Source organism: Spea bombifrons, chromosome 9 (genome assembly GCF_027358695.1).
Source record: "Spea bombifrons isolate aSpeBom1 chromosome 9, aSpeBom1.2.pri, whole genome shotgun sequence".
Lineage (NCBI taxonomy): Eukaryota > Metazoa > Chordata > Amphibia > Anura > Pelobatidae > Spea > Spea bombifrons.
This window is the reverse complement of record NC_071095.1, coordinates 21,915,609-21,928,440: the sequence shown is the minus strand read 5'-3', so window position 1 is coordinate 21,928,440 and position 12,832 is coordinate 21,915,609. Positions and strand designations below refer to the sequence as shown.

The window sequence follows — 12,832 nt, the reverse complement described above, 5'->3', positions numbered from 1 at the left end:
AACACAGCTTGCCTCCTTGGTATGTCCTGCAGATCGGCGCTTGCTGCGGCTCCAGGGCTGCTGTTGCTTTATTTTGTCTGATTGCTGGATTTGGTGGCGTGATTCAGTGAAGCTGGCTTATTACACGCTTCCTCAGAGTAAAAACACTGCTTATCACATACTAATCTAGACGTGTCACCTAAATCCATTACCAATAACGTGTCATCTGCTTGGTTTAGTAGCTGTTGGTCAGACATTAGAAGGGGGTTTAGGATTTCACAGCGCATGGCATGAACAGTAAGCACATATGGAAGCAGCTCTTGGCAACAAAGAAAGGTGCAATGGCTACCGGAGCGATATGCTAGCTAATGGGGTTACGCTCATGGCTGCCTTAACGTAAAGGTTTGCAATTCCTGAGTCTTATGTATCCTGTGATTAGAACACTAAAGGAATTGCCGGATTTGCAGAGTCAAGGCTTTATATAGGAAGTGATGGAGAATAAAGCGATTAGTAGTGTGGTTCTTGTGGATCCCTCTTTTGAATGCATTCACAGAAATGTATTCCATATATATGTATATATATACGCTGGCCATCAAAGCCCAAGCTAACAAGTTCTTATTTAACAGGGTGGAACCCCAAACCAACAGATGTAGATATTGAAATTTACATTAGCGCTGTAATCTGTCCTTAATGTCTGTGTATATATATATTACACACACACACACACAGGCGCGCACGCTCTCTCTGTGGACGCTGGCGGTGTTTTCATTAATGTTGACATATTGTAGGCCTGTACAGGTAAAGTACTTTTCTACGTAGATGGGACATATAAGCTCTGGAATGGAGACAAATTGCTCCGTTATACATTGCACACATTGCAGGGCACTCTTACTCCTGATGGTCAACCAAATGATTTCTTCTTAAAGTGTCACTTAAAGCAAATAAAGAAACAGCCCTGGTGGGATCATACTAGACAATCGTATTGAAATTCCTATTAAATTCTCCAAGCTATATCTTCGTGCCAGCCGGAGCCGTCGGCACAATGGCTGGGCCATCCAGACCTAACGTGAAAAGGGCGCAGGCGGAGCGGATCTAGTGCTTCCGGTCACACGGCTTGGCGCAGAGTATATAATCTGATGTACGCGTCAAATGATTTACAAGAAACGGTTCTATGTTCTAAAGGGATGGGGGATGAACTCGGTTCATAATTTATCAAGCAAGCCACAAGTCCTAAAGAGATTAGGTCAAGTGAATAAACTGCCACTCGCTGGTTAATATGACCACAAAGTTACCAGTGTTAACAGAAAGTTTTAACCCTGTCCCGTTATTCTATTTTCTCCCCCTGCCTCACTTCTGTTGGGTATCTCCAATAATACCTTCTGACAGTCTGTCTGTCCTTGTCTATTATTTATACGATGCTTGCTTTGGGATATGACTGTGTGAGGGGTCCGCCTCATCCGTCTCCTGTCGTGTACCCCCCATATCGCTCTACATTGAGCAATGCATGACTGCGACGACCCCGCTGCGCAGAAACGTTACTCTTTCAATCCGTCTGCATTATTGTGGCCCCGCGTCTTTCCCACGTGCGGAAGCGCTCCGGGAGGCAAGGGTAAAAGAGCGGACAGCAGCGGGAAGCGGGCCAAGAAGAGAAGGTCAGAAGAATACAGAAAAACGGGCAACGTCCTTCTCGTTCTCAGGCATTCGTATGAATTAACAAAAAGTGCAGATTTCTTTCATTCGTACGAATCTCAATGCCCAAGTCGAGCGAACGTTCCTCTGGGACATCTCTGCGCAATAACCGGACAGAGAGAAGGTCAACTTCAACGCAAATAAAACCTTTAAAGAAAAGCAAACATGCATGACGTGTTGGTATATCGAAAGTATCTTAAAACGATTGGTTTTTTTCCCATTTGTCATCACAGGTATTACTTTATTGTGATTTTCATAAAATTTTTATGTGTAGTTAATAGTTTAAGGTCTTCATTGCTTCTGTTGCGTTATAAACCCCGTCATCACACGTACATTATTTATCTGCAGCAAACACCCTAAAATGTATTCAGCTGCCCCTGCGGATTTGGCGTTACCCCGTCTGGGTACACCCGTCACTTTGTTGTTGCTTCCTCCCGGAACCGCAAGGGTTAACCGCTCCCAGCGCTACCAAAATATTAGCGAGGAAGGGATCAAGAACTGGGTCGGTATCGTAGATGTAATGGCACCACAGCCCGCCGAGGCGTAGCCGAATCCGGGGCTGTGATTGTCCTGAAAAGGACGGCGAGTGATGCAGCGAGCCCCTGGCGCATTAGACAAGATTCACGTCCGGGGAAGTCCCATACTTTATAGGGGAAACACACGGGCTTATATACAGGTCAGGTGAGACATAAATCACGTCCACATCTTCCCGCTCCGCCCAGACAGTCCGGCGCTACGCTTAGGCCACCGAGCCCTGCAATGTCCATATAAATTTAGCCATCATACTCGGGGTGATCCCGAAGGAGCGGCAGCAATCCCGGGGTGTCGATAAATAGCTCGGGGTCCTGAAAGCAACGCGATCGGCCGAAGGGACCCCGAGCGTCAACAGTTGAAAGTTTCCCCGGGACAGACCGCGAGATAGCCGGCGTGTGTATGATAACCGCGCCGGCCGATCTCTCTTCTCCTGGCGGCCCCAGCGACCGGGAATCTGCAGGAGGCTCCCTCTCCCAACCACCCGTGGGTTATCTCCATCAAGGAGCGCTGTGGTCGGGTTGATGGTGTCCGGGCTACGAGGGGTTTAAAGTCCGTGCGCAGGCCATGTTGCACACGGACAGGGTAGGACGTGAGGGAGAACAAGCATAAACAATAATCACCACATATACTGGGACATACAGAAATCGAGCAATAATTGCTACAAACGGCACCTATTAACCCCTGCGCCATCGCAGGCGTATACACCAAATTTCAAAGGTTGAGTATGATTGTAAGATCTATGTGCCTGCAAACTGAATACCACAATGTGCTCGGCCCCCTCTCCCGATGGTTAATGCTGGGGGTGCGGGGCTCGGGTTCTGATGTCTGCGCTGGGTACGATCGCGGTTCTCTGTGCATCGGATGCTATATCAGAACAGATCATCGTCGGCGCGTTAATGCCAGGGGGAAAGCAACATCTGCCAGCATAAAGGCTCTCTATTTCTCCTCCATCACTGAGCTCCCTCCCTCCTTTACCTGTCACAATAACCCCCTCCCTCTCCCCATCCTCATTCTCTCCTCCCAGCTGCTTCCTCTCCACATCTCTGCCTGTTCATCTCTGCTGCCTGCCTCCATGTTTGTAAGTCTCCCGTTTATTTTTAATGTCTCCAGCTCTAGCTCGATGAAGATGCTTGGGTACCAATCTGCCCCTACGCTTGGGTATATATATAATATATTTGACACTGTTGTGTAATTACCGGGGGAATTCTAAGCATGTTTTATACACATTTAAGGAATTCACACACAGGCTGAATCTTGAGCTTTCTGGATAGCCGGCTTACAGATTCATTTAAACTAAAATTATCTAATAGGAGAGAATTATAGGTGTAATTTTTTTAATATATATTGTCAGCCTTTGAGTCTGGAAGGTCTTGAGGTTATTCTTGGCCCAGGTAGGAATCATTGCTTGTCAGGGGACGGTCAGCTTTTGTTTGTATGGATTTCTAGATACAAATAAACATTTAACTGTAATGCACAATAGATTAATTCATAGGTTACTTGCTGTTTGCATTAATAGGCAATAATGAGTTCTGCCCTCTGGTGGCGATAAATGGGAAATGCAACATAATCCAAGCGGGCTCTACCTTCAACAAGATCACTCGGGCTTTATACACAAGATACGAAGGTGTATATGAGCAGTCTTTGGAAGTGTGTAATAGATGTTGAAGTAATAGATATCGAATGCGCTGCACCTTCTACCGATACCGTAAAGATGCACCAAGCGCCTTTAACAAGCCCCCTGCCGTTCTGCGGCGATCTGGGCAGCTGTTCATGAGCCTGATGTGCTTTATTTCCAGTTATGAAAGTTTTTGGACATTGTGCTTAAGGGAGTTATGTGAAGTTTATATAATACTTATAAAAATGCATCGTTTCAGGGCGTTAAATTGTGTAAACCTGCAGGTAAAAGTAGAAAATAGTTGTGTATTGTGTCGGGTAGTAGGAGTGCTCGATTTGTAACATCTTAAAAGTCAACTAAGAAAGTGCCTGATTTCTGTGTCTAGAGTTAGAGAGAATATGGGAAACCCTGCCTGAAGCCATTCTATGTTCCCTTTACAGGCTTTCCTTGCCTGTTTCGCTGAGCATGCGCAAGGCTTGGCTAGATGGTATTAGTAAACTTTCATAGGGTCACCTGGCTGGATTCGCCACCTGAACTTTAAATTCTTTCATGGCCTCCCCTGACTGCCTTTCCACATAGTGGTTTTCAGTAGCCCAGGCTGGTAAAGCTGGCACAATGCAGGCAGAGACTGGCCTAGCCAACTACAGAAGAAACGAAGAACGTTGCCGTCTATCTTTGTAAAAGGGCATTTCATTAAATTCCCACTAAGTAACAACGCCTCCCACAAGCCAAGTCTGGGCAGTGATGTAAAAGTTTGGATAATAAATTTATAAACAGTCTTGTGTTTTGTTTTGTTTATTACGATACTCTTAACTTTGATGTATCCAGAAAAAACAAACAGAAGTAATCTACCAGTAAAAATGTAAATTTCAGGCTGGCAGCGGATCACAATGCGATATTCTATAATCTCTCTGTTCTATGAGGTTTCTTTTGCGTGTTCGCAGGTTAAGATGGGAGTCAATAGAGCTCTGCTGCTGACTTTTCACACAGTCCTGTTGGTGGTCTGCAGCCTGACTCCATCTTTTGCTCACAGCCCCAGGACCCCAGACCATGTATCGGAAGCAGAAATCCAACGTCTGTTCCACAAAGTGATGGAGGAACTGGGCATTGCCAGGCCAAGAATGGAATATCCTGCTCACCAAGCCATGAACCTTGTGGGGCCACAGAGCATTGAAGGTAAGAATGGGATTGATATATAGGGAGGGGGAAGCCAAAATCACTGTAGCAGCATCTACCTGTGATGGAGATATCCTCCTCTTCCTTCACCTGTTAAGCAGCACATTGGTAGAGGTAGGACGCGAGGAATTGGGACTGCTATACATTGGTACCGACTCATGTTCTATAGTTTCAGAGATAAAAAATGCTTTATTTGCCATGAACAGGCCCAGACTGGCCGTCCGGCACGCAAGGCAAATGCCCAATGGGCAACTGGCCAACAGTGCTCCATACTCTCCTGATCTGCTGCTCCGGTGGCAGATGGGTTGCTGCAGAGGGTCCGTTGGGCCGATGTACTTGATCGCAAGCTACTGTAGCACATCCAGCCGTTGGTCGCCCTTGCGTCATCAGATGTGGAAGCCAAATCCAGGACCCGACTATTAATGATTGGGCGGCTCTGTTAATGAATGGCAAGGGATGGAACAGTAAAGAAAACTGTCTCGGGCCATCCATACGTTTCAAACACAACTATTGCTTTGTGGTCAGTTTGGGCAAAGAAATGTCCTCCTGCCCTAGGGTGAGATTGCTCTAAAGTTAGAAATCCCAGGAGTTGCTCAAGTATAGAATTCCTGGAAGCAACGCGACCTTGACATAACTCCAAATAATCCTATGCGTGAGGGACCCTCTGATCCCTCTTATCTCCTGGGGTCTGCTAGTCATCGCAGACAGGCGGGGGGGGGGCGTTATATACACACAAGCCTCCACTCTGCACACAACATGGTGTTTTGATGAAATGCGTAGGAAAAGGAATCCGCTGCGTGATGGCGAACAATACAAAGCAGACGGAGGCATTTGCATCCGATCGGCTGGGGTATCTTAAGTGTTTTCACACGCAGAACCCAAAGCTGCAATGCTGGAATCTGACCGCTTGGTGGGGACGATGCTATTGTAGAGATTGCTGCTCGTTTCCCCAGCAGACAGTAACGCAACCTTTCCATATCTAATGTAGCTGTCAGGCCCCATCCGGGCTGCGGAGCTGCATGTCTTTAGTTTCCCTTGCCTTGCTACAGTGTCCCTAGTCCTTACTATAGTTCTATAGCAATGCACTCGGTCTATAAGCATATATGTCCTTTATCGTAGGGCCCTTCTCACCTGTTTCTGTAAGTAAAATTGTTGTTGTATACTAATGTCCTCTGTATCCGTTGTACAGAGCTATATAAAATATGAATGATAATATGATAATAATAGAGCAAATTAATAGTCACTGGTCACTGATGTAAAGTCTGGCCCCTTCCTTGTTTATTTCACAAGCAATATAAATTGCACCGTACGGTATAGTGGCGTTCCGATGTTACATTAAACAGTCTTGCCTCTCCTCTTTATGATTCTATTAATTGCATTCAATGACAGAACATAGATATATGGTGTGGGGGTAGAGACCTACAGTGCTAATAGTTGGGTAAATTCGCTGAATATATATATATATACATTTGAAATCTATTACTGTGGGTTTTATGGTTGCTGAGGGATTTGAGACTGTTTCTCCTAAAGCGGGTCATTCGGGAGGTATGAACTTTGTCCCTAAACTCCAATAATTTGGAAGACGTACCCCTAGTAACGGTGCGTGCTGCTAGAGTTGGTGGGCGATGTTCTTGGGTTTTCCATGTATTTATTTTTATGGTAGTATCTAGTTATTTTTAATATTTATTATTATAAATGTCCTCTGTTAAAGTCGTTTTGTTTAAAAGAACACTTTTAGCGCGCTCCTGGTCACTTTCACCGGTGACATTTTATACACAACGGAACTGGTTTACGGCCTGGTTATCCAGCCGCTGGGGTAGGTTGGGATGGGAGAGAAGGACCAGGTATGGCTGACACTCGCTGGAATGGGATTTAATAAAAAGGGTCGCCCCGAGCCTTAAAAATATATATATATAAATATATAAATAAAAAAAAATAAGGGTCATGAATGTAATGGTGTTAAGAAATCATAATGATTAATATATAAAAACCTTTGTGTGTGAATCAGAAGCAGTGATTGCGGCATCGGGATTTGTATTCCCTGGGTAATTGTGATTCTACCTACCTATTTCCTTTTATTCTACCCTCCTTCAATAAAATGATTTTCCCTGTTAAATATATTTCATGGAATTCTTGCTTATGGGTTTGCACGATTCTGATATTTATGTAATGTGCGTGTGCGCGTGCGCGTGTGTGTGTGTGTGTGTGTGTGTGACATTGGTAAAGCCCGTTTCCCTGTAAGTTTACATGAGCAGAATGAATACCCCTGATATTTCCATAGACATTCTCCTGGCATTCTCCTGGCATTCTGTGCCCGTGTATTTCTGGGTCGTTCTGCGGGAGTGAGATGTTTTCTTAGTGGAAGGAATGCTGTCCTTTGGTTAAGCTTTAACTAGATATGTGTTAGCGCCCTGGAGCCTGCTAAGTACCTCTGTGTTCTTTATGGGCAGCTCACGGTGCCGCGGGGTCTGTGATGCGTGTTTAGTGGGGGATCCGTGTATCAGAGGTGTCGCGTTGTAGAACAAACTGCTTACAAGTGGCGCACTGCTTATTGATTAGAGAGCAGAGCGTCGCTCATAGAAGACGCCCGACGCGCTAGTATATGTTTAAAGGGACCGTATAACGCCCCTGACAAATGTAAAAATACATTCTTTACAAATTGAAACAAAATGTTTGCGTTAGGGAGAAGATGCAGCTCTTCTCCTCCGTGGTGCTTGGATTCCTGCCACCGATTGGCTGCTGTCCGCACATGTGCATTTTGGGGGTCTTGTTAGACCCTCCACTGTATTTGCGGAGCCATTGCTGGAGCTGACTGGCAGCGAGTATATCGGATAGCAGGAGATAGAATGGGGGGGGGTACAAATGTATATGGAGGGATTTTGCGGAACCATGAAATAAAATTGGGGGGGGTGTCAGACACACCCCAAAGCTAGTAGTTTTGGTAGAAAACCGGGATTAGGAGGAGGGGGAGATCTATCAAAGGTTCTTGGCATGAAGAACGTTACTACTTGTACTGGTGAAAAGGATGAGAAATTCTGCTTTATGACCTGGACAGCTCGGTCCTGCTCAGTACCGCAGGTGGCATCTCATACCTACATCTCGTGTCTCCCGCAGGAGGCGCGCATGAGGGCCTACAGCATTTGGGACCCTACGGAAATATCCCAAACATCGTGGCAGAGCTCACCGGGGACAATATTCCCAAGGATTTCCGTGAAGATCAAGGATATCCCAACCCTCCTAACCCGTGTCCTGTAGGAAAAACAGGTAAGGGTCGGTCATCAGCATTAAGCTGCATCTAGTGTAGTCTTAGCCATTAACCCTTTGTACAAGGTGACTAAGCTAACTGGACTAACCTAAAGGTCCTTCAACTAATCTGCCCATTTTTCCTGTTGTAAGGATCCCACACATGTATGAATGACTTCCGCTGGGAGGGGGAACACTTTACATGATGACATGACATTTAGATATGTGTTAACTCTTTAATGCCTGGGCAAACCATGCACTGCTGGCAACACAAGTAGCCCATAAAAAAAATAATAATACACAAACACACGGCGTTTCTGCCTCTGAAAAGCTTATATGGGCAGAAAGCACAGGGCCCGGCCTTATCCACCTGCTTCACCTCTTCTCTCCTCTCGGATCGCCTCCTCCCATGCTTGTTAAGTGGCGTCCAGCTGTCTCTGTCTAAATGAACGCAGGAGGGTAGGGGGCCGTTAAGTGGACCGATGCCTGTTAACATTTTTGCCAAAGGCACAAAGTGAAAGTGTTCTTGGTCAATAAGTTACCAGGAGAAACGAGCTGCACGGCAGTAACCATTCGCAAGTCCTGGCTACCAAATTATACAGATTCACGAGACAAGGTCATCAAAACATGTTTATTTCTTATGCCTCGGGGCTAATCCAGGGCCTGCATTTCCTGGGTAAACGTAAAAACAATGACACGGATAACAAAATAAATATATTCACCGAGTATCGTAAGCAAAGTGAGAAACCCATATGGGTTGTGGGCAATAAGGAGGTTCTATCTTAGAATAAGACAAGTAACAATCTAAAAATATTGGGCCTGTGTATTTATCAGCCGTGCCAGAGATTCCATAATAACTGGCTTCTACACTAACCCTTCTGCTATGGATTGGTCTCAATTTCTATATAGGTAGCTCCCCCTTCATTATGCATATTCAATAGGATGAAATCGCTCTTTAGTGAATAAAACCCCAGGTGTATATTTTTGCTAGCCTTCCAAGTACAGAATAAGCCGTGCAGAAAATGGGTCAATCAGTAAGAACTTTCTGAGAATATCCATATTAAGTAATATATAATACCCAATTGTAATGGGTTTATATTGAAGATTGGGTCTTTTTTGACTTACAGGTTTATAGAGGTTTCCATCACTAAAAGCTGGCTGTTGATGAGCTTAATTATTAAATGCAGCAAGTCTGACATTCAACAAATTCATATTCTGCTCCATAAAAGCCAGCAGGAACCCCGCTTCTATACAGCTTGGTATATATTCATTAAACCAAATACACAAACATCAGTCTATTTATCTAAATTTACTCTTAATCATGTTTTAATGTAGTCCAGAGTGTTTAAAATATATACAGGGGTTTATTCATTAAACACTGCGTTTGGCCAAGTAGACCCAAGATGTTGTAGCTCTCAGGTATTTCTGTGCCTTTGCTCTGTGGGATGCGAGTCGACTTGAGAACTAAATTTAAGTTGTTTTGGGTCTTCCAGCACCTGTAATACTGAACAGATCCTATAGAGTAAAAAAAAATAACACACTGACAGCGCTACATGTGTTTTGTTTGAGGTGTGGCAAATCTTCCTTGGAGTCAACAAGGTCCTCACTAAGCTCAACTTGGTTTTCACGCCTCAACAAACTGGTTTTAGGTTAACTTGCTACGTTAAGCTTCCCCATGACGTCATCTACTATAGAGACCCCTTATCCACGCATGACATGGCTCTCTGTAAGAGTGTGTCTTTTTCTCTCCTACAGGTGACGACTGTCTTGCAGATACTCCAGACACAGCCCAATTTAGTAGAGAGTACCAACTCCACCAGAACCTCTTTGACCCAGAGCACAATTATCCAGGAGCAGCCAAATGGGTAAGTCTCTCACCATCCCTTTAACCTGTATTATCCTTTGGACTCAGCTCATCTAACATTATGAACGTAAAAACATTCCACTGGACTATACTCCATCCATTCTCATAACACCTTGTCCTACACCAAAGCCTCGTTATTTAAGTCTCCTCTCCGACCATTTAAATGCCTTCTGAACGGTCAACTTTTTTTTCTATTCAATTCCGTGTATTTATTGGTGAACAGAAAAGAGGGAGCCTCATAAAATCTTCAACTTTATGACCAACCTCGCTTCCTGTGACCATATCCATGCTGATCTTCTGAATGTTCTCTCTTTCTTCTCCGTAGAATAAGAAGCTGCTCTATGAGAAAATGAAAGGCGCATCACAGAGGAAGAAGAGGGTAAATACACATTGATATAATCTGCTAAGGTACTAAGGTGGAACGTCTTCTGGTGTGAGATGAGACAATCTGACCACCAGAAACACTAAGGGATCAAATGTTTATTTCGTGATTGCCTTGCAATCCACACAAGGATTACTATTCAGCTCCTGAAGCCAGCCCATTGTCTTCTACACTGAGGTCCATAAACTTTTCGCTGACGGGTTAGCAGGCTCCTCGGCTGATGAGAAGTGACCGACCATTCCAGGATCCTTTCCGCCAGATGCTCGTTATTCATTTCAGACATTAGGCACGGTGATTAGAGGCGTTTTGCTGTTATTTTCATTACATGCCCCTTTCGTCTCTCAGGACATACAAAGGCTTCCGATTATATTTTCAGCTATTTCTTTTGATTTTTCGTCTGTCATTGAGCGTCCTATAATTGTCCTTTTTAAATATATTTTATTGAATTATCATTTTTCCTCTTATAGTTTCAGCCTTGTCTCCTCTCATCTCTATTTTCCTTTCAGACAGTGAATCCTTACCTGCAGGGACAGAAACTGGACAACGTTGTAGCCAAGAAGTCTGTTCCACATTTTTCTGGTGAAGAGGAGGAATAAGCAGAACCAAATGATTGAGCGGCGCATTCTGTGATCCAGCCCGGCGTCCTATCTGCTGCTTCAGAGCCTGACTGACTGGCAGCATGTTTATTATTTATAGAGCTGTGAATGGGAAACAGCTGGATTTATAACATTATGTTGTCATAGATAATAAAAAATATAGACTTCTGCTTTCTGTTAAATTAGAGGAACGGTATCTTTTTCTTTTTCTTGGTTTTTTTTTCTTTTCTAGCTTGAAAAGAAGTTTTAACCAATTCAGCGCTGCCACGTTTCAGATAGCAGAAAATCCTATATTCTATATCCTTTTATTAATGAATGCAACTTGCCTGCAGAGCCAGCTACCTAGCAAAATTAGGTGTTACCGCAATAAAGTTCTCAACCCACACACCGTGCTGGTTATTTATCACTGAATATCCGTGTTTAATATCCTGTCATTATTAGTTTTGGGAAGCTTACTCATTCGGGCATCTTGGAAACACCATCTGACGGGGAAAGAACTGCGATTTACCAGTATGGCAAATAAAAATCTTATTTAATCTGTGTACACATGATATAATCCAAAATCTGGCTATACGCCGTATTTACCTGGTATATTTGTCCATATCTATAATTATATTTAGATACTTTTATTCAAATGAACCCCTGATTAAACTAAAAAAAAGTTTATATATATATATATTTGGCAATGGGTGATGTACTACATAGAACATCACAATTTTAGAATATATTAGATATCCGTGTTTGGATGTTTCTATGAGAAGTATTGGCATCTTTTACGTTTCACTAGCTGTTACATTTGCTTATTTTCTGCTCTGTTTTTTTCTTCTTGAGAAATCTGATCCCAGCTTGCTTTTGGAAACGTATCACGGATATACATATACATAAAATATACATTTTTGTTTGTTTTGTAGCTATCTGGACTCAAGTTCCATAAAACGTGATGGTAGTTAAGAGCTGATTGGTCTCGTCTGCCCATTTATGTATGTACTAGAACTAAAATTTAACTCCAAGTGCATTCCATCGGGATCTCCGAGATCTCCTTTAGATGGAATCCATCCATCCAAAGACACCTGTGATACCTGCGAGGTGTCACATAATTATAATATAACCCCCTATTCAAACACGAATGGTGGTCTTACCTTCCAACATTTCTAAAGGCCAAATATTGACATGGTTTTAGGCGGGGGGTGGGGGGTGTTTGGCTAGATGGCCAGTGGCTTATGATTACATGAGCCTGTGGCCTTTAAATAGCAGAATATGTAATGCAGTGGGATATTTTACAGGAAGAAAAAATATTTGAATGTATATCTTTTGTGTATTAATGTTGTGTACTATTATTGTTCTGACATATAGGTCTGCGGAGCAATGTTAATATATTTACACCCAGCCAAAATCATGGGATTTCTAGAAAAGAGGACAGCAGGTGAGGAACGATGCTTAAGGATTTGGTTTCCATAGTGGGACAACTTCCTAAAAATACATTTTTTAAAAACAAAAAACAATAAAAAATACTTGAGCATAAACCAGAATATGTAGATGTTGGATTCTTTAGGTTCTTCCCCAATGACCGTTACCCATGACCACCAGTGCCAGAGCCCTGTCCACAAATTAACCATCACCCTTCTTCTACATTGACTTGTTGGTGGACGTTTGCCGTCTACAGACTGCCTCAGAATGCCAGTGTGATTCTTTATAATTCAGCGTGAGGGGGATAGGATGCACTGTCTGATCATGTTTGCCTTATTTATGATGTT

General features: G+C 43.5%; 1 protein-coding gene across 1 annotated transcript; it reads left to right on the top strand.

Moving 5' to 3' along the window:
• The first annotated feature begins 3,229 nt into the window (after positions 1 to 3,229).
• Positions 3,230 to 11,463, top strand: SCG5 (secretogranin V). The gene is made up of 6 exons (XM_053474622.1): positions 3,230 to 3,280; positions 4,762 to 4,993; positions 8,108 to 8,257; positions 9,992 to 10,101; positions 10,426 to 10,479; positions 10,989 to 11,463. Exons 1-6 carry the CDS (start codon positions 3,275 to 3,277, stop codon positions 11,076 to 11,078), a joined length of 642 nt encoding a protein of 213 aa, XP_053330597.1. The 5' UTR covers positions 3,230 to 3,274; the 3' UTR covers positions 11,079 to 11,463.
• Positions 11,464 to 12,832: the final 1,369 nt, after the last annotated feature.